At 42.3% G+C, this 26,744-nt stretch overlaps 1 protein-coding gene across 4 annotated transcripts in view; it reads left to right on the top strand.

The window, feature by feature from the left end:
• The window catches only part of GNB1 (G protein subunit beta 1), a 360,950-nt gene that overhangs the window by 109,312 nt on the left and 224,894 nt on the right, over positions 1-26,744 (top strand). For 3 of the 4 annotated variants that reach the window (XM_069241008.1, XM_069241010.1, XM_069241009.1), the window contains exons 2-4: positions 2,561-2,666; positions 22,362-22,400; positions 23,479-23,585. In XM_069241008.1, coding sequence (XP_069097109.1) covers positions 2,610-2,666; positions 22,362-22,400; positions 23,479-23,585 — 203 coding nt within the window. In that variant the 5' untranslated portion in view covers positions 2,561-2,609. Of the gene's footprint in view, positions 1-2,558; positions 2,667-22,361; positions 22,401-23,478; positions 23,586-26,744 lie in introns of all 4 variants that reach the window. The other variant, XM_069241011.1, reaches the window with a different exon arrangement.

The following is a 26,744-nucleotide window of genomic DNA, read 5'->3' on the forward strand; positions in this document are numbered from 1 at the left end:
AACAATTCCAGTACAATCCACGTAATTCCACTCCACACCACATATCCGCTACACTCGAAGCTAAAACACAGATAGGACATTGTCATTTACAGCACCAATAGCTCTAACTCTCGCAAATGCAAGACCTATTGCATTCTAAATACTTGTTAAATTAGTTTGCATATTTAAGTTCTTCCCTCTCCTTTTTCTACTTTTACACTTTCTTTACTTTACTTCTGATACTCTCCATTTCTTCCTGTGGTGCCACATCCTGATTTTTAGGTCGAGCACAAGCAATCTGGCCTGTTGTAATGCTCATCACTATCACTCGTTTGTGGGCTTGCCTTTCAAAAATCCTTCAGCATTGGTAAATGCTTTGCGTTCGCCCCTCCTTCGGGCAGTTTTGTTACTGCCTTGGCCATCAACCAGGTTACATAGATATTGGCATGTTTACTTATACGTTTGACTGCGAGTGTTACTTCTTTTTCCTTGTGTCTTTGCGCTCACGCTCATGGCAGCCGTGGCACTTTGAATCTGCTTGCTTATGTCAACTGTTTAACTTTTAATTTTCAGTTTATGTGGCAAGAAAAGTCCAGTTAGGAATTTACAACGCTAATAGCTCTAACTCGAGCAAACAAGAGACCCATTGCATAGCAAATGCTTTTTTGTTTTCTTTTTGTTTGGCTCCCACATCAAGAAAAGTTGTCTCATAAATCGCATGCACTAAAGTTCTAATTAGCAAGTAGTGTTGGCCAGCCTTCTTGAGCAAGGCGGTAATATGTGTTTACTAGTCTTAATTATAATACAACCGCTAGCACAAGCAAAGCAATCAAGTTTTAAATGTTCGTCCCATTTCAGGTTCCATTTCAGGTCACATTTTTGCCAATTGAAACATGTTTGGAATATATTTGAAGAAGCAAACAAAAGTATCAGTCACTTCGGAAAAATCTGATAAATATAATATAAAATGAATGTTCTCTAAGCAGTGCCCATATATACTTCTCTAGTAATCTCAACTGCCAAAGCAGAAATATTGGTCGAAACGTGTTCATTAAATTGTGGACTGTTACTAATTTTTCTCACCATACCCAGTTTACCATAGCTGCCTTTGTCAAGGGGTCAGTTTGTTGCATAAAACAATCTTACAGTTTGTCCTTCTGGAAACTGTTCTAGAAGCTCTCTCCACCACGCTATAAAACCAACAATCCACACTATGGATGGCAGCGTTGATAGCTGCAGTTTTATATTCATGTCATGGTGGAGTAGATTGAACTGTAGCAAAACCATTTAAACACTTGTCAGTATAACTCTCCGCCTGGGTCTCCTGTCGCCAAGCTCATTTGCCCATTGGAAGATGTAGTGTTGCAGCGTTTACTAAAAAAAAAAAAAACCTTTTTAAGGTTTTTCTTTCACTTATAAGCCCCTACTCAAGATCAGAACACCAATATCAAATGACCACTGCATTAACCAGGAACTCCTACAGTAACAGCCAGAAATGTTCACCTAGCCCTTTTGAAAGTTTATGCAACCCACCAGATATGTCTCACAAAGGGGTACACTGGAGCCCCCACCTCAGCCCTGTTACAAGTCAGTCATACCTGGTGCCGTTTTTAGGTCGAGCATAGCAGCGTGCAAGTGTTGCTTTTCTGGCGTGTTTGTATGTATCTGGGCTTTTTGCAACTCCCACCTCACACCCATCTCTACCACTCGTTTGTGGGCTTGCCCTTCAAAAATCCTTTGACATTGGTAAATGTCTCTCCTTGGGGAAGTTTTGTTACCGCCTTGGCCATTGCGCCTATTACACGGCTAATTGCCAATTAAAAGTATTACGTTTTTCTTGAAGTGCAGGTACTCTCCCTCTCCAAATAAAAAAGTGCCGGTACTCAGTACCGGACAGTACCAGCCCATTTAAAGCTCTGTGGGGCAAGAAAAGTCCGGTTAGGAGTTTACAACGCTATTAGCTCTAACTCTCGCAAATGCGAGACCCATTGCATTGCAAATGCTTGTATCAATAGACTGGTGAAAACACCCCACTTGGGGTCTGTTCTACACCACACTACCTCCCTTAAGACTGTGATCACCTGTGGTGGAGCAGACTTCAGCGCTGGGCACTAAAATGCTTTCCTGCTCATGCTCAGTATTTTCTGTGCTATATGACAGGCACTGTGGGGTATGCTGCATGTGTTAGGTTAACACCATTGGCCATGTTGTCCCCTGCAGTAAAGCAATTGGTAGATGGGAGGGTGAAAAAGGAGTCGGACTTTTGAGTTTGTGGGCCACCTGTCCTGATTTCACCATCCTGGAAGTTCCACCACACCCTCATTCACATCTTCCCCCTCCAACTGTGACTATTCTGTATATCCACCCGCAGAAATGTGGAGGTTTGTAACCCAGGTGAACAGTGTCTGTTTTATGCTGGATGGTTATTTTGGCCTCTCCTCCCCTTATAAATCAATGCACACAACATTAACTAGCACTACAAAAACAAGTTTGAATTTGTTTTACATTTGTATGAACTATACATTTTAATACATTATAGATTTAATGTTCAGTTGTGTTCTAAACACCGTCTTTATTTCAGATCTGAGTGTCTCGGCGGCGGCAGTGAAGGACATCGTTAGCGTGGGAAAATGAGTGAACTTGAACAGTTACGCCAGGAAGCGGAACAACTCAAGAACCAAATTAGAGTATGTATTAACCTATCCATGTTCTATGGCCACGCATAGTGCTGGAGCGAAGCTTTCCTGATGCTGTCTTTATTTAAATGTAATGACTTTTGAGTGGGATGCCCTTTCTAGCCTTTTTCTGGGAAGATGTTAATGTATTGTTGTGGGGTAAAATAAAATCTTTTTGTGCTCTTACAAGATGACCCTTACCTTGTTTGTGCTACCGTATTTTGAATTTGCAGTTTAAGAAACATACACAATGGACTTATACTGACCAGTAGTGAATGCTGTTTAAGGGGGTTTCTTGCTGTGTATAAATGACTCCCTCCGCCCTCCACATGTAGGTACCTGCAATGTATGGTTTTCCCTGGCCACGCTGTTCAATATACAGCCATTGTAATGGGCATTGTCAAAGGTCTGCTGAAGTAAATGTTTAGTTACTGGAAATTAAATCAAATCAAAGGGTTTTTTCATGTGTCCAGTGTAAGTTGTGTAAAGTCTACCTGGAAAAAAAAAAACATACTTCTGACACACGACTAGATTGTATATCTGGTTGCTATGTAAATGTAATTTGACATCGTGTACATTTTGCTAACATGCACATAGTGCTTGAACCCAGCTAATTTTTAGCTATTTTTAGCAGAACCTTGTTTTATATATTGTAATCATGGTCATGATACTTACTGCATGTTAAGCACCAACAGGCTAGAAAATTGGCCACGTTTTGCTAAAATACATGGCTTTGCTTTTTTTTTTTTTTGTCCCCTTCGCCGTGAAACTTTGTTGGAATAGCTATAATGCCTACAGGGGTATGTGGCTGACAAATTGCAAACGGTTCAATCTACTATGTGTATGTTGCATCTTCACTGTCCGCGATAATTAATATATATTTCCACATTTAAATACTTGCTTAATAACTTCAGTGGTATTAGTACACAGGTTCACATCCATGTAGCAGTTGAATCATTACTGCCGTTCGTGTAGCATGGAGGTTCCAAGAGGGGTTGGCCATTTTGCTTTCTGTAGATAAGTACATCGTAGCTGTAGAAATTAAAATTCTTAAGATACGTTGGTGGAAGCGATATGGAGGTGCCGCCAAGCCTATCCCCACAGGGTGGGCTCCTTTAAAGTAGAGAGCACTACTGGCTGTCTGATGTACTGGTAAAGAAGGGGACAAAATCAGATGGAGTGGATATTAAAGTCATTAATACTGCCCTCCTCCCCAAAATCTGGCTCTAGGGCAGACAAGGATTTTCATAGTTTCCAACCTAGGGCATGGTTCCTAGAATTGTGGTGAGATTTTCATCTTAATATATTGGTGGATTACCCCAAAGCCTCTTGTGGATTGCTAGGGACATGTTCTCCATAGATTCAGCCTTTCCAGCTTCTGAGATCTCTACAGTTTCTGCAGTCTCTACAGTTTTGGATTTTTTTCAACGGCTTAGGACTCCCTAGATCAATAATATACCTTTGATTCTCCTTCAGCAAGTTCCTTAACGTTTCATCATCGAGATCCTGCGGGGGCCTCTACCTTAATTTGAGAAACACACATTACGCCTGTGTTCCAGTGAGAAATCTGATTACATTGTAGCCCCTTTTTTAAACTTTAAGAACTGCTTTGACTATGGGTCCTGCAAACAGAGGCATATTTTTGATTGTGTGTAGGTGATTGTGTGTAGGTGATTGTGTGTAGGTGATTGTGTGTAGGTGATTGTGTGTAGGTGATTGTGTGTAGGTGATTGTGTGTAGGTGATTGTGTGTAGGTGATTGTGTGTAGGTGATTGTGTGTAGGTGATTGTGTGTAGGTGATTGTGTGTAAGCAAATACAACCTTAGTTGTTTGCTATCTTGAAATTTGATGGGAATTCCACTTTCCACTTCCATATCTCAAAGATTCTCATGTGGATGAAGCTCATCTGGATTTGGCATGATACAGCAGATGGTAATTTTCGTATCGATCTGAGTTATGGGTGCCTCCTCCAGAACGCTCTTTTCTTGGGATGTCCAGTTGGTTCCATTCCACAAGGGTGATGGAATAAACACCTTTTAGATATTGTTCTTGGTGGCACTCAAATATCCACAGGCAGACCCCCATCAGGTCTATAACCTCTGTCTTTCATCTGAACTTAACAAGCTTGTATTCTACGCTTACCACTCGTTCAGATCAAAGAAGTCCCTTTGTGATGGTTGGGCCTGATCCTTGGAGAAGTCATTTAGGAGTGGTGACGACCTGGTAGAACTCTTTGGTGTAAAAGAGGCTGAGTACATCACGCTGAGGCATCTGCAACTGACGAGGAAGCCTACTCTTCAGAGTACAGCTCCATCTCGATGTTGAGGTAGAAGAGCTTCCATCAACCCCTCAGGTTGTGGGTACAGACTTCCTCTCATTGTCACAGTTCACTGGCCACGCAGGCTCCCAACACTGTCCATTTAGCCACCCTGAAACTCCAGAGGCAGGTGTCTGTCCACCACTGCCCTAAGGCCATGGTCTGAACCAGCTGACAACTTCAGTAACTATGGTCAGCTCGGACAAAAGCCATTTACCACTCCAGGCACAGTATTACAGCTTTGGACTGGTAAAATACCATCCAAGCCAACCTGGAATGAGTAAAAGCAACCCCTGACACGTGTTTCGCTCTCATTAGAGCTCATCAGAGGTTTAGCTTTGTCCAGACACAAGGGAGCACCCAGTATAAGTCAAAACAAATCCCTTTCAGCTCGGCAAGGTTGACACTGTGTCAAACCTATGCTTAAAGACTTTGCTGTACAAATGGCAAAAGACTTTGTCACTATCTAGCTCGGCGTGGATAGCACTGTGCTGATCCAATGCTTAAAAACTTTGCTAGATAAACAGACATTTGAGGTGAGCAAATCTAGAGTGTCGCTGGTGTTGCAGGGTGCTCCTTACTAGAGCTGCTCTCCACCTAAACTTGGGAACTACCCAGAGTTCTCTATTCTCTTTTTTTTTATATATATATATATATATATATGTATATGTGTGTGTGTGTGTGTATATATGTATAATCCTGTATGGAGTTTTTATTTTGTGGTGTCTCACTATAGTTTTTGCCTGCGTGTTGCACAAATACTTCACACATTGCCTCTTAAGTTAAGCCTTACTGCTCAGTGCCAAGCTACCAGAGGGTGAGCTCAGGTTAATTCAATTGTGTATCTGACTTGCCCTGACTAGTGTGGTGGGTTCTTCCTGGCCTAGGGTCATACCCTAGCCAACCAGAAACCATTCCTGACATCTAAAGAATCTGACTGTCCTTGGCCACTGGGAACCATGACACCAGCGCCAACACATCAGTTACTTAGAACTCCTAGCCATTCACCTCACACTGAAGGCTTTTCTTCCCCATCTCATGGGCAAAGTCGTTCTTGTCCAGACAGACAACACTACAGCTGTGTTTTATTTCCAGAAACGAGGGGGAGACTTGTTCTCCAGAGCTCTCTGCTAGCACAGCACATCACATCTGGCACTGGGCTCTCTGACGCAAAATCCACATATGAACGAGATACAGGCCAGGGGTGAACAACAATTTTGTTGACCCTCAGCAGGATGTGGCAATAAGCCCACGAGTGGGAACTCCACCCACAAGAACCACAGTTACTCTTTTGAGGCCTTTCCATTTGAGGCTTCACCAGGTCTTCCAGCAATTGGGCTTCCTCAGTTTAGGCATTTTGCGTGTTCTGCAGTTGCAAAAAGGTCTATCTATGTATCCAGACTTAACTTCCAGGGAATCCTCATCAATAGTCATAAGCATTGAATATTCCTGCATACGTGCGGGGACCCCGGAGCATATACAAACACACATGCATATATCTGCGAAACATATGAAAAATAACACTCTAGTGGAGAGTTTCAATACCAATATAATATATACATGTGTAAATAGTCATGCAGTCTGTTGAGAAACCAGCTTAAATGCTTTATTTTTGGAGTTTTTCCTTTTTTTGGGGTAAAACCTTCAATTAAAGGTACACACTTTTTGTAATTCAACAAGCAGAAGTTATAGAAAATATAAGGAATCTATAATAAAACAGAAAAAACTACATTGAAAATAAGAGCATTATTAGCCAATAGGCTGCATGCAGGTTAACACAGCAGAATAAGAAAAAAATGGCACCGTTCCTTTAAGATCCTGAGCACCTCCAGTATCCCACCATGCCTCAGGGGTGAGAGTGAGGTGACAGTTGGTTCACAGTTAGGTCAGTTCTTTTTTCTGGCTCCTTCTGTGAGGATCTTGGAGCATTGAGCTCTCATTTTTCTGGGAGCTCACAAATATGCCTTCTCTTTTTGTGAAATGTGCTTGTGGGAAGAAGGCCCAGTCAGACCCACACTCTGTGTTCATAGTATGTTTGCCTCGGAGTCACTGCCCTGACACCTGCAGACATTGTAAGAATCTGTCCAAAAGGACTCAAGGACAGAGAAAGGATTCATTTTCATACCTAGGAAGACTTCTAAAGACCCTTTGGAACAGCGGCGAGCCAGATCGATGTCAGTCGGTAGGAAAATTCCTGTCTGTTCACTGTCGACCTCATCCCTTCCATTGTCGCATCACCAGATGTCGAAGAGCACGCCGCTGGAAATTCAAGTGACATCGAGAGACTTGACGTCAAAGACTCAACTCCCTCATCTGGATAGTTCTCCGTTGACTGTCACACACCAATCGATGTCGAGCAGGCACATCAGTGCTTACACGCCGTCTAAGGCCAGTCGTCATCCTCTGACGTCGGGGCACCCACCGTTGAAGTCGGCCTCGAACAAGGTTGGGGTCCCCGCATCATGCGGTGTTGAGATACTCGTCGCCGTCGACCCATCGCTCGATGTCAAGACACAACATCGAAGCATGTTCCAGCAACCGGCCACCACTCATCGAGGCATTCGACGTCGAGACCTGAGAAGTTGGGGAAGTCTCGCTTGACGTCAGGAACTCGCAGATCTCAGACAGTGCAACGTTGATCGACATCGAGACAACCATCACCTGTGACACTTGTCTCGCAAAGAGCTGCTCTACGTACCAGCCCCCCTCAGAAGTCATCTACAGGACTGCAACAGACTTCTGAGACTGCTCTTCCTCACCAAGGTCCGGTGGTCACTATTCAGAGTGGGTCATCAGGGGCATCAAGAGCATCATCGCTAGGACACCTCTCACCTATAAACTTGTCTCCGAGGTGGTTGGAAAGCCTTAACAAGACACTGGCTTCTTCAGACTCAATATTCACGCCTTTATGCACCATCTGCGTAGTTGCCACGAACGCCTTCACCAACGACGCCCGCCGAGCGCACAAGGCCAACATCGGCCCAGTCCTAGACTCCGGCGCAGCCAGTCAAGATCACCCACCAGGAGTAGATTGCGATCCAGACGTCGGTCTATATCTGGATCCTCTAGATCACGACAATGCAGGTCTCCTTCATGGTCGACGGCATCGGAGTCTTCCATCAAAGATTATTCGCCAACCCTGACTAACTCCCCTCCGGCAAGAGTATTGCCAGTGGACGATATTACAACCTTCAACGAGGTTAGAGGGGCCCAGAAACTTAATATAGACGTTCCAGAACAGACTAATTTTTGAGACTCTACATCATTGCGCCTCGTCCAGACAGTTATTACCACTGGTGCCTGGTCTTCTACAACAGGCTATGGACACATTTCTGACTCCTGCTAGCCTACGTTCATCTCCGGCTAGGATATTCAAAAAGTATAAAGCCCAGACCAGGACCCTTTGTTTCTCAGAGTTGATCCACCACCAGACTGTGATTTTACCTGCTGCCCGTAAGACTAATTTGGTGGCATAGTCCTCAACTGTCACTCCAGATAAGGTGAGCAAACATTTGGATTCATTGGACAGAAACGTGTGGGACCTCTGCAGCATTCATGAAGGTCTCCAGTGCCTCTGCTGTGTTGGGAAGTTACGACAGTACTTTGTGGGACTCTCTGAACAGGTTTGTAGAACAGTTGCCTAGGGAGGATAGGCAAGATTTCCAAGGGATCCTTCAGGAGGGGAGAGTTTGGTGTCCAACCAGGTTATCAGTGCTGCTGCAGATGGGGCAGATTTGGCAGCTCATGGCTACGCACATGGCATTTGTGCAAGGAGGTCCACGTGGCTAAGCCTTACAGGTTTAAAACAGGAAGCACAACACTGCATCCTGAACCTGCCTTGGGGTGGGGGGGAGGGGGAGGAGGAGGGAAGGAAGAGTATTACGAATTACGTACACGAGTGGCACACCGTAACAAAAGACAAATTGGTGCTGAACCTTGTAGAGAATGGATATTCTCTTTGTTTCAAGTCCCAAGGAGGACAAAGTGTGCTCACCCGTCATTACTACGAAAGGAAGTTCACATCCTGTTGCAAAAAGAGCGATAGAGAAGGTTCCATCTTCCCAAAGAGGAAAAGGACTGGACTCCCGATATTTCCTAGTATAAAAGAAAGGCCAAGAAGGAGTTTTCAGACCCATTTTAGATCTGAGGCATCTGAACAAATACATCCGAAAAGAAAAATTCAGAATGCTGGCCCTTCACCGGATTTTCCCTCAGCTACATCGAGGGGACTGGATGTGCTCCAAAGATCTACAGGATGCGTACTTTCACATCCCGGTCATAGCAAAGCACCGAAAATGTATTTGCTTCGTAGTGGCATCACAACACTACCAGTTCAAGGTGCTGCCTTTTGGGCTAAAATCAGCCCCTCGGACATTCTCCAAATATGTAGCAACAATAGAGGTGCACTTGAGAAAAAATATAATCTTTATTTATCCATACCTAGACGATTGGCTGCTAAAAGCCATCACTGCAGAGCAGACAGTGAATCATCTCAACATAGTTCTGAACACCTTCAGTTCTCTGGGTCTGCAAGTTAATTTCCAAAAGTCCAATCTCACTCCAACTCGGACTCTCCATTACCTGGGGGGGGCAATGCTAGGTACCAATCTAGAAAGAGTGTATCCTTCGAGGAACGACTATCCTCAATAGCGTAGAAGTGCTGCACACTTCTCCACACTGAGGCCTACGGTCCGTCAAATAGCATCTCTGTTGGGCTCCATGGCCTCCTGCATTTTCATTGTCCCGAACGCCAGATTGCACATGATACCTCTTCAAGAGAATCTTGAGGATCAGTGGAGTCAATGCACAGCCAAATGGGAAAACAGAATAACTTTCAACTGTGGCACAGGCATCATTACAGTGGTGGATTCTCCGTCAACACCTGTTGGTGGGAGTTTCTTTTCACCAGAGCACTCCTTCTGAGATCTTTGTAACTGATGCATCACTACAAGGCTGGGGAGCTCACCTGGGGCCCCTTCAAGCACAGGGCCTATGGTCCAACAAGGAACGGAGTGCATCTGGCTCTCAAGTCTTTTGCTCCATCTCTCAAGGGAAAGTCCATTCTGGTCCAAACGGACAATACAACCTCGCTGTATGATCTGAACAGACAAGGGGGGGGGGGGACAAGATCTCGTCCTCTGTCTTAAGAGTCTCAGACCATCTGGCACTGGCTAATAGAGAGGAGGATGTCTCTCACAGCGGGCCACCTTCAGGGAGAACAAAACCTAAGTCGAAGTCTAATAGATTCCCACGACTAGGTGCTTCACAACAATGTCGTAGCAGACATTTTTTAACGGTGGGGTCAGCCTCAAATAGACCTGTTTGCAGACGACGTCACCAAAAACTGCCCAGACTTTGCATCCAGGTTCTACTGTCCAGGGACGAAGGGGAATTCCCTGTTGATAGACTGGCCAGGGACATTTCTCCAAACCTTTCCACCGATTCCCCCTGATACCTATGGTGATCAAGTTTACAGGTCCAAAGCGAGGATGATACTCACAGCCCCAGAACGGCCTCAGCAATACTGGTACACAGATTTCCTCCAGTTGTCAGAACAACCTCACAAGAGCCTGCCGTGCAGACTAGATCTTCTCCACAGATTAGGGTGGGGCAATTCTGCATCCCAACCTTCCCTCGCTGACCTTGACAGCATATCTCCTGAATTCCTGCAGTATGGGCATCTAGGACTCTCGCAGGAATGCATGGATATTTTTAAAGGAGTCTAAAAGACCATCGACACGACGTTTCTATGCGTTCAAATGGAAGAGGTTTTACATGTGGTGCCGGCAGCATGATTACAATCCTATTTTGGCCCAGGAGGAGGTTATCTTACCTTACCTGTTGCATCTTGCGAAGTCAGGGCAGCAGTTTTCCTCCATTAAGATACATTTATCTGCCATTACAGCTTATCGTAAGTCACCCTCTCAAGTCTTTCTTCACTATGCCAGTGGTTAAGGATTTCTTAGAGGGCTTGAAAATATTTTTTCCACCAATTCGGAAACCCTCACCTCCATGGGAATTGAATGTGGTCTTGTCTAGACTTATGGCCGCTCCTTTTGTGCCCAACCACAAAGCTTCTTTGCAACACCTTACGTAGAAGACAGGTTTTCTGGTTGCCATTACCTCGGCTAGAAAGGTCTGAGATTCAGGCTCTATGTTCAAGGGAAACCTTCAAGGTTTTCCACAATAACAGAGTAGTTCTAAGAACCCACCCATTGTTTTTGCCTAAGGTGGTGTCAGACTTCCACATGAACCAAACAATATCACTTCCAACATTCTTTCCTAAACCTGTTACTCCGGGGGAGAAAGCCTTGGTCTCCCTGGACCTTAAGAGGGTACTCACATTTTATCTTGATAAGACTAAATCAATCAGACAATCTGTTCACTTATTTGTTAATTATGGACATATGAGAAGCTGAAGAGTGGCCTTGAAACAGAATATTTCCAGATCGATAGTTTCGTGTATTGTGACTGCATATCAATTGGCTAACAAGCGATTGTCTGCTAAACCTAAAGCCCACTCCATGAGAGGGAAAGCAGCAACTGCAGCCCTTCTTAAGATTGTGCCCATCTCAGAAATTTGCAAAGCTGCCACATGGAGATCCGTACATACTTTTACCAGGCATTACTTTCTAGATTCAGATGCCAAGACAGACACCCAAGTGGGTCAGGCTTCTTTAAGAAATGTATTTGCATAAGAAAAGTACGTTGCCTGCACTTCTATCACTCCGTCCGCAGGGGTGTGGGATGGGCTTGCTAATCTATTCAATGTTTGACTATTGATGAGGATCCCCTGGAAGAGAAGGATAAGTTACTTATCTGTAAATCATAGTTCTGTTCCAGGGGTATCCTCATCTAAGTCATAAACAACCCACCCGCCTCCCCGGACGTGATTTTTAGAAGTGCAGCATTACCGATTTGTTTTCTTCTATGTCTCCTTGTCACCAGGGGAAAAAGTACTGACCTAACTGTGAACCAACTGTCCCCTCACTCACTCCTGAGGCATGGTGGGATACTGGAGGTGCTCAGGGTCTTAAAGGCACAGTGTCAGTTTTTTTATTTTTATTCTGCTGTGTTAACCTGCATTCAGCCTATTGGCTAATAATGCTTTTATTTTCAATGTAGTTTTTTTCTGTTTTATTATAGATTTCTTATATATTCTATGCCTTATGCTTGAATTACAAAAAGTTTGTACCTTTTTTAAATTGAAGGTTTTCCAAAAAAAGAAAATTAAAAAAACAGCCTGCATTACTGTTTACACATGTATATATTATATTGGTATTGAAACTCTCTACTAGAGTATTATTTTTCATATGTTTCACATATATATGCATGTGTGTTTGTATATGCTCCGGGGTCCCCGCTCATGGGCAGGAATATTCAGTGTTTATGAATTTGATGAGGATACCCCTGGAAGAGAACTAGGATTTACAGGTAAGTAACTTATCCTTCCACAGGCACAATCCAAAGGCAATACTCAAAGGATGAACTGGTCAGAGATACTTACCTGTGCTTTTCTTCCTCTCCTGCTGCTTACATTTGTGGTTCAGAGGCTGCACCCGATGTGCCTCACACTCATTTTAGTAGCACCCGTCTGGGCCTGCCAACCATGGTCCACAACACTACAGGAGCACTCAGTGGTTCCGCACAAGAGGCTTCCAAACAGGCGGACCTTCTTATGCAGTACCATGGAGAAACAGGGATGCCATTCTGGAGGAAGCTTGGGGTACCTGAATTTCGGGAGTCCAGTCGCTCAGGTGATCACTGCTGGCAGTCTTGCATAGGATGGCCCTTAACGCAGTGTTGCACATACAACACTAATATCAGTAGCTCTGCTCAATTATTTATTAAACATAAGTAGCTCCTGTTACAGAAAAGGTTGGAGACCCCTGGCGTACACCCACGCTATGCGGCCAAATAAAAACAATTTGCTCACTTCTGTCACTCGAAAAATATTCCACTCACAGCTGCATGCAGGTTATTGTCTGCTACCTGTTGCATCTACAAACTTACGACTTAGCTTCACTTTCATCCAGCACTATCAAGCAGCTATGACTGCTTACCTATTGAATAGAGACCATATATCCCTTTTCAAAATTCCAGTTGTCAATGCTTTCCTGAAAAGCCTCCAAAGAGTAAGTCCTAATCCACCAGCTCAGTCATGGAACCTCAATATCGTACTCACAAGACAAATGGGTCTCCCTTTTAAGACTCCCCACTCATGTCCCCCCTCAGTTCCTCTCCTGGAAAATGACACTTTTAATTGCCATCACTTCTCTACAGTGTGTCAGTAAGGTCCAGGCACTAACCTTAGAAGAACCCTTGGTCCAAGTACATAAGGATAGGGTTATCCTTCAAACTAACTCTAGATTTCTTCCTAAAGTGGTTTCCCTAGTTCCACTTGAACCAGACTAGAATGCCCTGTATCCATTCCTCAGCCAGAGTCCGTATCAAAAAGGGCTCCTCACAATTGGATGTCAAAGGAGCCCTTCGGTATTATACGCATAAGACGAAACCTGACTCTGAAATGCTGCAAGTGCACAAACTACATTACAAACCCAATATCCCATAGTCCACAGTATTCGCGGAGCCCACCCAACACATCTAGCCTTCAGCTAGACCATTCTGTTGCCTCAATCTCCCTCCAACATCTTAAATCTGTTTATCTTTAAGAACTTGTAAGGACTCCCAAATATCAATTCATCAAATGACTGATTTAAAGCACCCATCTCTACCACTGAGAGCAGAAGCAGTAAATGTCAGTCTGCACAAAAAGATAAATCCCTACAGCTTGTGCAAAATGGAAATCCATCATAAAGGGCGACCTTTAGATTGTCGATCTAATCTTACAACACATTCTAGACCTACTGTAACGCAAACCTATTAAAGGTTTCTGACAACCTACCCATATAGAAGCTGGTGCCATATAGGTACTTAATAGTCCTTTCTTTACCCATTAGGACAGAAGAGTGCCCACCATCTTCAAAAGACTAGATAAATTGCAAAGCTATAACAAAAGAGCAATGATCACAGTTTGAACATCTTTCAATAGAATTTATTACGACCGACCATACCCTGATCACGTTGCACCTAATCAATCTCTCTTTTTTTTTTTTCTTTTTTCTTCTCCTCCTCCCCTCACTAGGGTGATGAATCAGACCCTAAAGTATTGAGAATTGTATCCTGTCTTGAAAACCGCAATCTCAGCCAATGTTGGCCAGCTCCGACTCACAGTAAAGGAGCTGCACTAAACCTGATTAGAGTGAAAAAAGACAACGTGAATTTTACATTTATCCTACCAGTTTATTGTTCAGACCACTCATGTTCTTAATTATTTTGGTTATAAAGGCTACCCCACAAGACCAAAAGTATGGATTAGGGACTTTTGAAACTTAAATGATTGATTAGCCTTATGTTTTTTAAACTCTGTGTACAAAACAAGTACATAACATTGCAGGAACCTCTTCAAACACCCCCCCCCCCCCCCCCCCAAAAAAAATCCCAACTTGTGGCTAACATTTCTAACGATCCGATTAGGTCTCATACTTTAGCTACATCATACATTATTTATCCCTGGTGTCTGATTTAGAATCCTTTTGTGACTAAATATGGTGCCTTAGTCTCTAACAAACGCTCCCTGTGAGTCAGTCCTAGGACCGTTCTGCTCCGATTCCCCCTCCACAGATCCCATACCTTAGCAAATTTACTAGTGTATCATCATGCTATGAATATTAGATCCTCCACTCTCATGCAGCAGTCCATATTAGTCTCCCACTGTCGGGTGGTCTCTTCCCCCACCTCTCACCTCCCCTCCTTTTGTAGGATATCTCACCTGGCTACCATTATTCCAAATTTACAGAAAAGTGCAAATGTATCCAACATTGGGTACCCAATATGTGCCCAAGTATTTTTGTGCCTGTGGGGGCTTGCCTATGTGGAACTCCGCACTGCATGTCTGCCACCATCGCCTATCAAGACGAGCCCCTGATTAACCTGAGGAATTTGACTAATTTCATGCGGCCTGCTCCTCTCCTAGCCATAATGACCAGATCAGTTTATATGTTGGATCAATGACCTCGCCCCTAAAACCCTAAGACCAAAAAAATCAAACTGGTTCTCAAAAGAACTGACCCACTGAAAGAAGATGGTGACAAATTCCTTTATCTGATATTATGTCTGTACTGCGACCAGCAAGAAAAAACTGTAACCTATCTTCAAAGCCAAATTAAATGGTCAGTAGCTCCCTTTTTGCTGAACCCCCAACTCCTCTCCGAACATGACATGGTTTCTGACACCTTTCAAAGTTAGACAAGTCTCTCCATTACATAAATGGGCATCTTCACCAAAGATCCAAACAACTTCTACTCAATACCAATCCTCCCTAGATTGTCAATAGGCAGGGCTTCACACTCCCTCTGCTAATTCTCTTTTCTCATCCCACTAGTCAGTTTCTCTGCAACTGCTGTGAGTTAGAATTTCTGTAACTGGTATGCACAGAATTGTTACCTCTGCATTACATATTTCTGGTTTCTGTGCTTATTTTCTAGTGTTGGACAGTTGGTCCTTGTGCTAAGCAACACTTTTGCTTGAAAAGGTGTTTGCAGAAAGCTTGCCAAGTTGCCCCATAGCCCTTAATAGAGAAGCTGACTTTCCTTTTGAAGGGAAGGATAGTTACCGGTCCATTTAATAAACTCCTATGAATATTCTCACGTTTGGTAAAGTTAGTGGAATGGTCTGTTTTGGCAATTGATCTGCTTCCATTCTGCCTCAACTTAAGTTCATTACTGGTGCGGCTACTTATTTGTTGTGTTATTATCAAAATGTAATACCACCTTGATGGTTCGTTGGTTATTAAATTCACTTTCACTAAGAATTTCTGGTCTGTCTTCTCAATGTGACATCCTTGCTTTACAAGTTTATCTTGCTAAGCAAAACTAAATGTTCTTTCAGTCCAGTCAGTTACCTTTATCAAAGTTCTTAAGGATGCAGGAGTAGAGCCTTTGTCCTTTTGAAAAGGAGAGTAAAACTACAGGAGGACTGTCTTCTAATCCTTTTTTCATTGTGTTGTGGACTTTTACACCTTGGTAGAAACAATTCCTGTCACAAAACAGTTCACTTTTCATTTAGCACTGCAGACTAAGGACGTCGTACAGTAGGATCAGGAATGGTGGTAGCCCATGAACATCCGGAGTGTCTTATTTTCATTGTGTCCAGCAGTCTCCAGAACTTCATTTGAATGGATTTACTAAGTGCTTTTATGCATGTGCATCGGTTTACTTAGTGCTGTTATGAAGTTTTGTCAGGTTCATTCATTTGTTCCAAGTGTGTACATTGTGAAAGCCAGACTATGGGGTTGAGTCAAGTCTTCGTAGTACCATGTTCAGTACAGTAAAAGAGCAGTAGTTGCATATGCCCTCTGCTGTGCTAGCAAACAATGGAATTATGAAACTGGCCTGTTTATGCATTTTAAAAAGTACTGTAAAACAATGAGTCTTGATTAAGAACTTTCAGATATTGTTTTGAGGTCATAACTGTAAAGTGAAGGAATTCAACAACTTGGGGGCACAGAAAACTTAAATGCACCTTCACTTTAACTTGAGTTCCTGAATGAAAAATTATGTTAAAACAAATGTTACCTAAATGTAGTATTCAGGAACGCTCATGCAGGTGAGAATATAGCTTTGTGTTCCACTGACTGGTTCAAAAGTAAGTTCTTTGAAGATGCCCAAATGTATTACTATTCTGCCATGAGTAGGACTAGGACCAAAACAAATGAGCCGTGCAAGCATCTGTCTTTCCGCGATCAGCTGAAAGAACTTAAGCTTGATTGATTTTTTTTATTTTTTTTATAAATACAAAGCAGTAAGGCAGGCTTTCAAAAAGCAGAATTGAGATTAGCTGCAGTAATCTTCAGAAAATCTGGGTAAATTTGGGTGTTTGCCAGCATAGGTGAAATGTTGTAGTGTCTGACTAGAAATTACATTAGCAAGAGGGCTAACCTAAAGGTTAGGGCTAAGCCAAGTGACAAACCAAGAGGTGCCCCATACTTCACAATTTATACAGCTGAAGCAAAGTTTGTTACCCAACCCATTTGGTATTTATCCTTTACTGGAAGCAGATAATCCAGAGAAGACCCTGTCCTCTTTTACATATCTGTCTAGTGTTGAATTAGGATAGTGTTGTGCCAAATGCTAGAGAGATATGATAGAATAATTGCAATGAGGCCGTTTAGATTTGGTCACTTACAGAGCTCTGCAATCGGAGCCAGGAGGCAGATTATTTCCCCCCCTGAACTGGCTGAACTCTACTTGTACATTTCCAAGAAGACTGCAGTTGTTGCTTAAAGACATCTTGCAATAGTTTAGTGAGCTAGAGAAAGATGGAAGTTGGTGCAAGATTATCTGTTTAATTCCTTATTTGCAATAGGTTCACTGGAGCACTTTTTTGCGATTCTAAAGGGATATGGCCTAACTGTAAGAAGGCATTGAATAGTTATTTAAGTATAGGTGCTCCCATATCTGGAATTAACTTCAGACATTTTCAAAAGTAAGAGCCTTTGGGATTTGGCGCATTTGTTTTTTAATTCTTTTTTTAAAGAGTAATTCTTCATGAATATTCATTAGAGTCATTCTTCATTAAAGAGAAATTCCTAATTAATTCTTCAGTAAAGAGTAAGGTGCTAATGTACTACGAAGATGCTACAATGGAAACATGAGAAATCTTCATCAAAGTAGGTACTAGGGTCATCTCTAAACCTTTCACTGAAGAAAGATAGCAATGCTGCCTTGGGAATAGAAAGCTCATTGAAGAGCTTTTACTACCTTAGCAGTGTTTAGGAAATTCATTTGCAGTTAAAAGCTTTTTTCTCAAACGGAATTTCAGCATTCTTCTGGTAATTGTAAACCACCAGGCTTTGGGTTCATGTAATTTGTTTGTCAACTCAAAGACCTTTAGTGATTCATAGGTTACCACTTTACAGATATTTTTGGATGTGAGATATTTAGTGGTAATGAGAGCTAGACTGTTCAGGCAGAATATCACCTTAGTCTCACTGCAGCCCATCATGGCTGGTGGATTCACAAAGAAGTTGTTCTATCCCTTTTGATGACGGTCTGAGGTTATCTATGGCTTTCATCCTTGGAGGTTCATTGATCTGGGATTCTGGATATTTTGAGTAGTGATGTTTCGGCTCATTCCTCTTTCATTCCCCACCCGTTCCTTCCACACTTGTTCCAAAAGTGATTTTCATGTTGCAGGCTGGTAAATTGCTGCATGATTTCAGCAGCTCTTCTTGGTTCTTATCCGCTTATCCTTTAGATTTGGCCAGAGTCCGGGTGTGCCCACTTCCCTGTTCTGTTTAGTTCAAGTGGGGCCTATATCTGAGCAGTCAGAACTATGCCTCATTCCACTCTCAGTTGCGGAGCTGTCTGATTCAGAGGTTTTGGATGGTCTTCACACAAGTTCAGTTAGCTACGAAGATTTCTACTAGAATTTATTTTTTAAGAATTACTGGTCACAGTTTGTCATTGTAGGCTTTAGCGAGAGGAGAACCTTCTGTCTTTCGCTTTATTCTGGGCTCTTTTTGTCTTGCTTCATCAAGTCTTGCCTAAAGTGAATTAAGGAAGTCCTCTTTTTTTTTTTTTTTCATTTTTTTTTTTTTCTTGGCTCAAGCAGCAATCCACAAAGGGAACTTGTATCTACATATTGTTGACAAGCATCTTTTTGATGAGATCTCATGTAATTTAGGAGGTGTAATGTTTTGTCAGATCTAGCGCACCACCCATTACTTTAGTGACTTGGAAAAACAGATTAGTTTATTGACATATCAGCCAGATACATTGAAGTGTTCTATAACTTTCTCTGTAGAACCCTTTGTAGATTATTCAGAGGCCTTGCTGTACCTAGGAATCTCCGTCAAAAGATTTAGTGCCATTTAATCCAGGAGCTTTCCTTCTACATATTTCCAGAATTCACTAATTTCACATGCTGAGGTGACTGTCAGGATGGTGGATCTTTGATGTTATGGCTGTCAAAAAGGTAGGTCTCCTGGCAGCTTAATTATCTGTTTTAATGCAGACAGTTTGCTAAGGCTTCTGTTAAGGGCCATGAGCTGTTCAGATAGTTCACATTACGTTTTATTCACCCCCCCAACTACAATTCAAATTTTGCCTAACACTGTTAAGGTACTATTTGTGGCCTTTCAGTGAAGGGATCTGTACAGTGGTTAATGTTTTTACTGGTGGTTTTTTAAAGTACTGTTTAATGTACGCCCTCAATTGGATGTTCTGGTAACGTTTTTTTGTGTTGCTTTTTGCCACCACAGTCACTCTTGAACTTCTAGGCCTATAGGCACCATTGTTTAACCAGGTCACTGAAGTTTGTGTATGCACACCTCTTTGAATGCGTGCCTCTGCATGTGTCTGGCATGGATTTAAAAAAAATAATGTATTCATCAGACCTGGGTGGCAAAAATGGGGTTTAATGGTCTGTCTGTTATGGGTGCCCGTGTCTTTGCTTTTAATTTTAATTAAAAAAAAAAAAAAAAAGTTTTGAGGCTCACCTACCATAAGTATATTGATACAATCCACTGGAACTGAAGCTTTTTTAGGTCTTCTTTAATGTCTCGTGGATTTAAGAGACCATGGCCTACCCAGTATTTATCCACTGTATTTAGAAAACCTTCTGTAGATTAGACGACTCACTCTCCCTGCACCATAATTCCCATCACCAAATCCACAAATCTTTTTTTTTTTTTTTTTTTCTTTTATTTTCTACTGTGAATTATGTACATTTCCCCCCCGGATTTTTACCCCAAATCGACCACTGTAAATTACACTTAACTTGAAAGTCTTCTGAGAGGAAGGTTGTTAAATGGGAATGGAGACTCAACTCACTCACCCCCCTGAACACCTAGACACGTTGATACAAGTAAGGGAAGATGACATTGTTGTTTAGGCTGTCAGACCTTGGTGCTCTCAAATCTACATTTTTCATTCGTAATTGCCAGAGGTTAAGTTCTGTAGCAGCAGGCACTATACAAGAAACGATAATGCCTTTAGTTTATGTATTTTTAGGACCTTAATGGTAAAGTTTCACAACTACGTAAAATATACATGTCCCTGTGTTCACATTTTCAGTACTAAGTTGACACCATAAGGTTTAAATGAGTTTATATCTGATTTATGTTCTGCACACCTCACTCAGCATAGGCTTCCACTGCATTTGCCAGTGTAAACCTTAATCTGGTAAATCGGACAGCTGCTGCTTGTACCTTTTTAAAGTGGTGGGGCGAGTGAAGTGCCCCACCACTTCTCTAAAATAAAAACACTCCCTCAAAAACCCCAACGTAAACCACCCCTCCGCCCTAAAGCCCAACTAACACTATAACACACACTATTTGTTAATGCACTACACACTTATGTGCACTAAACATGTACGTAACATTAGACACATGCATTACACAAACATTAAACATGTTTTTTCTTTTTCTTTAAAAAGGCACTTATCTACGTACTGCACGTCCTCCTCTTCCGTGTGCTTCTGCTGTCTAATGCTGGAAGAGCTCCTCTAACCAATCCAGGAGCTGCTCTCTTGCTGTTAACCAGCATGAAAGAAGCGCCTGGATTGGATGCTCCTTCAGGCTCTGAAGGCCTGTATCTGGTCTCCACCTGGCTGTCTTGGACAGCTGAGTGGACAGCTTCAAAGTGCGCAGGTAACTTTGGCCGGTGCAAAGCAGCCAGCCAAGATGACATGCGCACTTTGGAGCATCCCTGTTAGGCACTGCTCCTGTACTGTGCTGCCGAAAGCAGAGTCAGTTCTCTGTTGCCAGCAGTAGAGAATATGCCCAGCATGTTTCTGGGCTGGTGGGGGCTGCTGCGGGGAGGGGGGGGGAATAAAATGGCAATGATATCTGTTAATTGCCATTCTATTTTTTCCTGCGCAGCTCGCAGCGGGTGGGGGCGGGGGGGGGGGGGCAATTCTCACCCACCCACAAGAGGAAACCTCTTGCAGGGCAATTAACAAGTAGATTTAGAGCTAGTTGTTCCCCTTTCTGTTAGGAGCGCTAATACCAAATTTTGATTGACAACACAAGTCATCAGCAAACAACGTGCATCAGTTGTGCCAAATAAACGTATACATTTGTAAAAAATTTCGACAGAAATGGGGTAACTTTTCTGATACAGTAAATAGACTACCTTTTTTTTGTGTTTTTTTTGTTTGTTTTTACTAGTACTACAACAGAACTGGCTTGTTGGTCCTAGTCTTTCCCTGAGACGTGGATTGTTACTCCCGATACAGGATGACAAAATCTAATGTGCTAGGCTACTCTGAATATTTCTTTCTGAATTTACCCCACTCACGTGCAAACGGCTTTCTAATCCATCAACAAATGTAGCTTCCGCCTTTATTCAACTCGTCTAATGGCTTGCATTTTGTAACCTGCTATGTGCACCAGACTAACTACAGCCCAAAAGAGGCAAGCACATCAAATACAATAACGAGCCCCTGCTTGGGAAATGCTCTGTCAATCACCTCAGCCCTAATCTGACTGACACCGCCGGTGGGCTGATTCAAGAACTAGTAGTGCATGACATCAAAAGTATCAATGTGCTTGTGAATGATCCCAAATGTTCAAGAAATGTTTTAGCTTCAGAAACAAGATCTGGTTCATTGCTGCCTTTGTTTCTATGTGGTGACGTTTTCAGCCCATTGGATTACGTGGTGTTAATTCCTGTGTATATACTCCGATACCTCTTTGAGCCAAAGGTAGATCCATTGGTCTGAGTGGTTTTTTTTCCCCCTTAATTCAGTGAGGAAACGTGTAAATGTGGGGAGCAAATAAAAATATTGGCCATATCTTCCTATAACTCTGTGTATACAGTACATTTATTTCAGTTTATAGGTAGGTTCTGCACTCCTTAAATTGACAGTCTTAGTTCTGTAGCCAGATCTGTTCATGTTAGAGGATGTCCGTTTATAAGCTCTCTGGAATGAGTATGTAAATACATGTCTTCTCACGCTATCGGACAATGAACAGGGTCTTTTGTGCTTTGTAAACTCCGTCCAGACGGAGCGCAGCCAGAGATGTGAAATGCATTCTCTGAGCAGTACAATACCGGTGGAGGTTGAAAGTGGGTTAAGGAAGAGTACATTAATGAGCTGTTCCAATCTGTCCTGAGATAAAGGGACAGGTGCATTGCAACCCAGCAAACTAGCTTTCTTAATTCTTAAAGTGGTTCTAAGAACATTTAAAGCAATGCTCCCTTGGACTGTAGCAACCTTCCTAATCACTACTCACTTGCGCTGAACATTTTCGTTAATGGGATTTGACATAATTGCTCAGCATGGTCTGTGATTCTGTTTGTGATTCAGTTTTCCTTTTCTTTCAGGATGCCAGAAAAGTTTGTGCCGATGCCACTCTGGCACAGGTAGGTGATTATTACTTTGAAAGTGAGTACAGTGAAATCCATTGGGGGGGGGGGGGGTGCTGTTATTACCTAGGAAGTGTAAAACAAATGAGGTAAATGGAGCTGTGGACATGAAGTGCAACCTCCGATATCACCATAAAGGTCCACGGGCAAAATGGCAACCTGCAGCAGCCCATGGAAAATGTAAATTAAACCCTGTTGACATCTGTATTATAAATGTTTCAAAGCACTCCAGCAGGTAAACGGTGTTGGAGGGCAATTCATGCCGCATAAATTACAAGTAGCTAATCAGATTTGTGAGTCTGCAGCACTTTGTACCCTCCGTTTTGAAGCGCTTTACGAAATAATCTTTTTAGAAGTACTTCTCAAACCAGGCTGCTCTTCCAGTTATTTAACTTTTTGAAATCTGTGTTTTTAAAATTAGGATTAAACCAACCTTGCCTCATAACGTTTAACCAATATCTTCATGAAGTCATTTAAAGTATTTGTTTTAAGTGGCTTTGCTTTAAAACTATACTCTTCAAATGCCTTCAACAAAGGGGAACTCCAGGCCAGATTTGTCTTAATTTAGCACAGCTCATTTATACGAGTTATTGCCTGCCTCTGTAACTTTCTAAATCTCAGTGAATTACAAAAAATAACTATTGAAAATGTGGAAGTGGAGCTATACTGCCTTTCGCCCTAACACTCATATCGTGCCTCTGTCCAACCAGGGTGTTTCTTGCCTCAAAAACGCATGTAATGAGTTACCCAAAATTGTCTTAGCTGTCAGAATTAACTGACCCAGACACTTTCGAAACTGCATTTGTAAACTTCACGTGACCATAAAGTTGTATAGGTAGCCTTTTCTAAAATAACACTGTCGTTTTCTACAAGATATAAATACCTGTAACCAAGCAGCCTTGGTTTCATAAACTTATTGAGGATTTTCCATTTAATGATTACATTACTTTGAAATATCTGCTGCATGTCAGAACTGCAGCTAGTCTGACATGACTCAGTGGAAATCCCCATTGAATGAAAGTTACCTGTAACACAGATAACATTTGAATGCATGTAATCTTGTCACTGTTTTCAGATCACAGCCAACATTGACCCGGTGGGTCGAATTCAGATGCGAACCAGGAGAACTCTCAGAGGACATCTGGCTAAAATTTATGCAATGCATTGGGGGACTGACTCCAGGTGTGTATCCAGGGGATATATTTTTGTATCTTGTCATATTCCTCCATAGTTAGTGCGCTTTTTTTTTTGAGGTGTTTAACATAAAAAAATGTGCATTTTAATAAGCTTTGATGTGCGCTTTTATTTTTTAATTGGGAAGGGGCAAATAGTTTCTTTATTGCTTGTTCCATTATGAGAACCAGTGATGTACATGGTTGGGCGGTCCTTAAGATAACTCTTTGCTCACGCTTGATCTGTTTTTTTTTCTGATCTCATTTAGATTTTTATTCAGGTTGATCTTCTGAAAGTCTGACCATTTCAACACCATATTCTGAAATATCCATTTGATTTCCTTCTGTGGATTATCAGTTGTGCCCTTGTTAAATAATTGAAGTTCCACAAATCTCAATGTTATAATAATTGTCACTCACAACCAACTTTTTCATCACATATTTCTTGCAGACGTTCAGAGCTCTATGTACTACATCATTACATTCCACCGTAGTTTTGTTGACGTTAGTGTAGAAATTTTTTTACGAAGGTGAAGTCAGTAAGGACTTTTGGGTGTTTGCCTTTATTGTTTGTGACCTTTTATTTGTAATAAAACAAATGTACTATCTATTTTAAATGAAGCATTCAATGAATTGCACATCAGATTACACACTTCAAGAACTTTCTCGCGATGGAGCTTGCAGAACATTCTATGGAAGAGCTTGTCCTGTCTAATCCGGTCTATCAGCTTAGGTATAATAGTGGTGGGGATTCATAGACATCTCCACTTACAGTGTGATTCATTTTCTGCTAAAAGTTCCAGAATGTCAAAAAATGATATCTCTAGATTGATCAGTGGACCCACACGTAAGCTTTTCCGGCTCTTCGCTAATGTCTGCATTTTGCTCCATACATGTGTATAAATATGTTAAGCACCAGCCCCTGTTTACCTCTGGAAAATGGACAACATTCGCCACAGACATAGGCCAACAACACATACATTAGTTGATAAAATCTCTCTTTACTGTAGCTCCAGTTGCCTAGACCACATTCAACACTGCATAAGAGAAAGTTTCATCTGATCCAGGTAGGACACCTTATGGTCACTCCCCTTTCAATGGGCTGCCTTGCCAAAGCCCATCTCCACCCTTTCCTCAAAGCTTTAAACTTGCAGATAATTAGACTGTGGTCTGCAATTTTTTTTACCCAAAATTAATGCCATGTTTAAGGGTGTCAACCTACAAATCTCCATGCTCAAAACATTCTTGCTTTACCTCAGACCATCTTTTGAGTCGAGCTCCCATGTCTTGCTATGTGCAGCTACTCTTGCAGTGTTGATAGTGACCTAAGAATCTAATGGACTTTGAAGATTACAGAATTAAGCTGCTAAGGTGTGATTGAAATAAGAAAATAAAGTATGACCATGCCAAACCAGCTCTCAACAAACTCCCATGACACCCAGTGGTTTTCTACTTCATATGCAAAGCCTGTAGTATCTAAGCACTGTACAACTGCATAAGTGTGTCCACACTATAACACCAGATGCTACCCCCGCACCCCCACCCAGGAACATTTTATCTGCTTTGTCACAGCTGATCCACAATACCTGTGCAATCTCCCAAAAGAATGCATTTGTTTTTTGGGATATGGAATTCAATTTAAAACGAAGTCTAATTACCTCTTATTTAGGAAAATCCTTAAATCTGATACCAAGAGATCATTTGTCTTAATCCATATCTCTTCTGGTACCTCGATTGCAGAATGCAGCTTGACTTTTGTCCTCCTGTGCCCTTAATGTATTCATAATGCCCTGTTAAAAGGTGAAGGGCGTCTGCTGCTCTTTTTACGATCATTGGGTTGGCTTGATATTCCTGAACAATGCAAAAGAGCACAAGCCAGCTTGGGGTGTTCACCAAGTTATTTGTATCAGCCCACTTAAAACCAGTGCAATACCTGTCTCTGAATGTTCTTTGCATGTCTTCATACCCTCGACAAGCTGGTATTAGTCCACAGTTACTCCCGTATTGGAACTTGAATAGATTCACATGCTTGAATCATTCGCCCCGGTACATCAAAATAGCAATATATAAGCAATTGCAATGGAAAAAAAGGCCCAAAGGCTTTCACTTTAGTAGGCTAATCTTGCCTCTGACTAAAAGGGACCAAAGCAAGTCCCAGCAAATCAGGCTTCCCCTCCCTCCAGAACCCTCCTGTGAGAAGCCTGTTTACCTCAGATTTTCTACTGCACGTCGTGCTAGAGAGTCTCCATTGAGCTCTGCTCAGTCAAATCTCCAGAAAACTCTATCTTTGCAGTTTTTCTTTAAAACAAGGAAGATTTACTCATCAAGTAAGGTGTCAACTTGTTCCCTGGCCTAAGGTAGTTATATTTTCTCAAAATTCGTCATGTCAGACAAGGAGAAGAAAAGCGTTTTTAGAGCCTGCAAAACCTGTGGAAAGAAGAGACTTAATTTTGAAGATTCACGCAAGGACTGCATTTATTGCCTCTATCCTGACCATGTAGCCAAGGACTGCAAGCTTTGCAGAACTTTTTCTAACAAAACCCTCAAGGACAGGGAGGGTAGGCTACTAATTTGGCTGCAGAAATTGAAGTCCCGATCAAACCCTGTGTCTGGTTCTGACAGTGAGGAATCCTTCTCTTCATCAAGAAAGCACCAAAAAAGAGGCAGATATCCTCAGGCTCACCATTCTGAGGATCCACCCAAAAAAGCTCACAAAATGACAAAACAGATGTCTTCTAAAGCTTGCAGCCCTTCCAGTTCTCCACACAGGAGTTCTGTTTCATCCAAAAGGCACTCTAAGGAACATTCTGTTTCCTCAGAACACAGCAAAAGAGCCTTTTCCGAGCCTTCAACACCACTTCCTGTGGTAAAACATGTCTTCAAAAAACCGTCTGGAAAATCTACGACGACGACACCGTTGACGACTGCATCGTCAACGACCTAGTCAAAAGGAGTGTTTACAGCCTCGTCGTTGACTACAACAATGTCCACTGTCTCTACAGCTGCTTCCTCTCCAATGATGCTCATCTCGACGACGTCCTCGTCGACTGCTTTTGCGGTCACTTTGTTGACGATCAGTGTACCTGTTGCTTCTCTGTCGATAAAACTGTCGGTGAGACCGTCAACGGTGATGTTACCGACCTCGCCCGTCCCGTCGATGAGACTTTCT

The sequence above is a fragment of the Pleurodeles waltl genome, chromosome 6 (assembly GCF_031143425.1).
Source record: "Pleurodeles waltl isolate 20211129_DDA chromosome 6, aPleWal1.hap1.20221129, whole genome shotgun sequence".
Lineage (NCBI taxonomy): Eukaryota > Metazoa > Chordata > Amphibia > Caudata > Salamandridae > Pleurodeles > Pleurodeles waltl.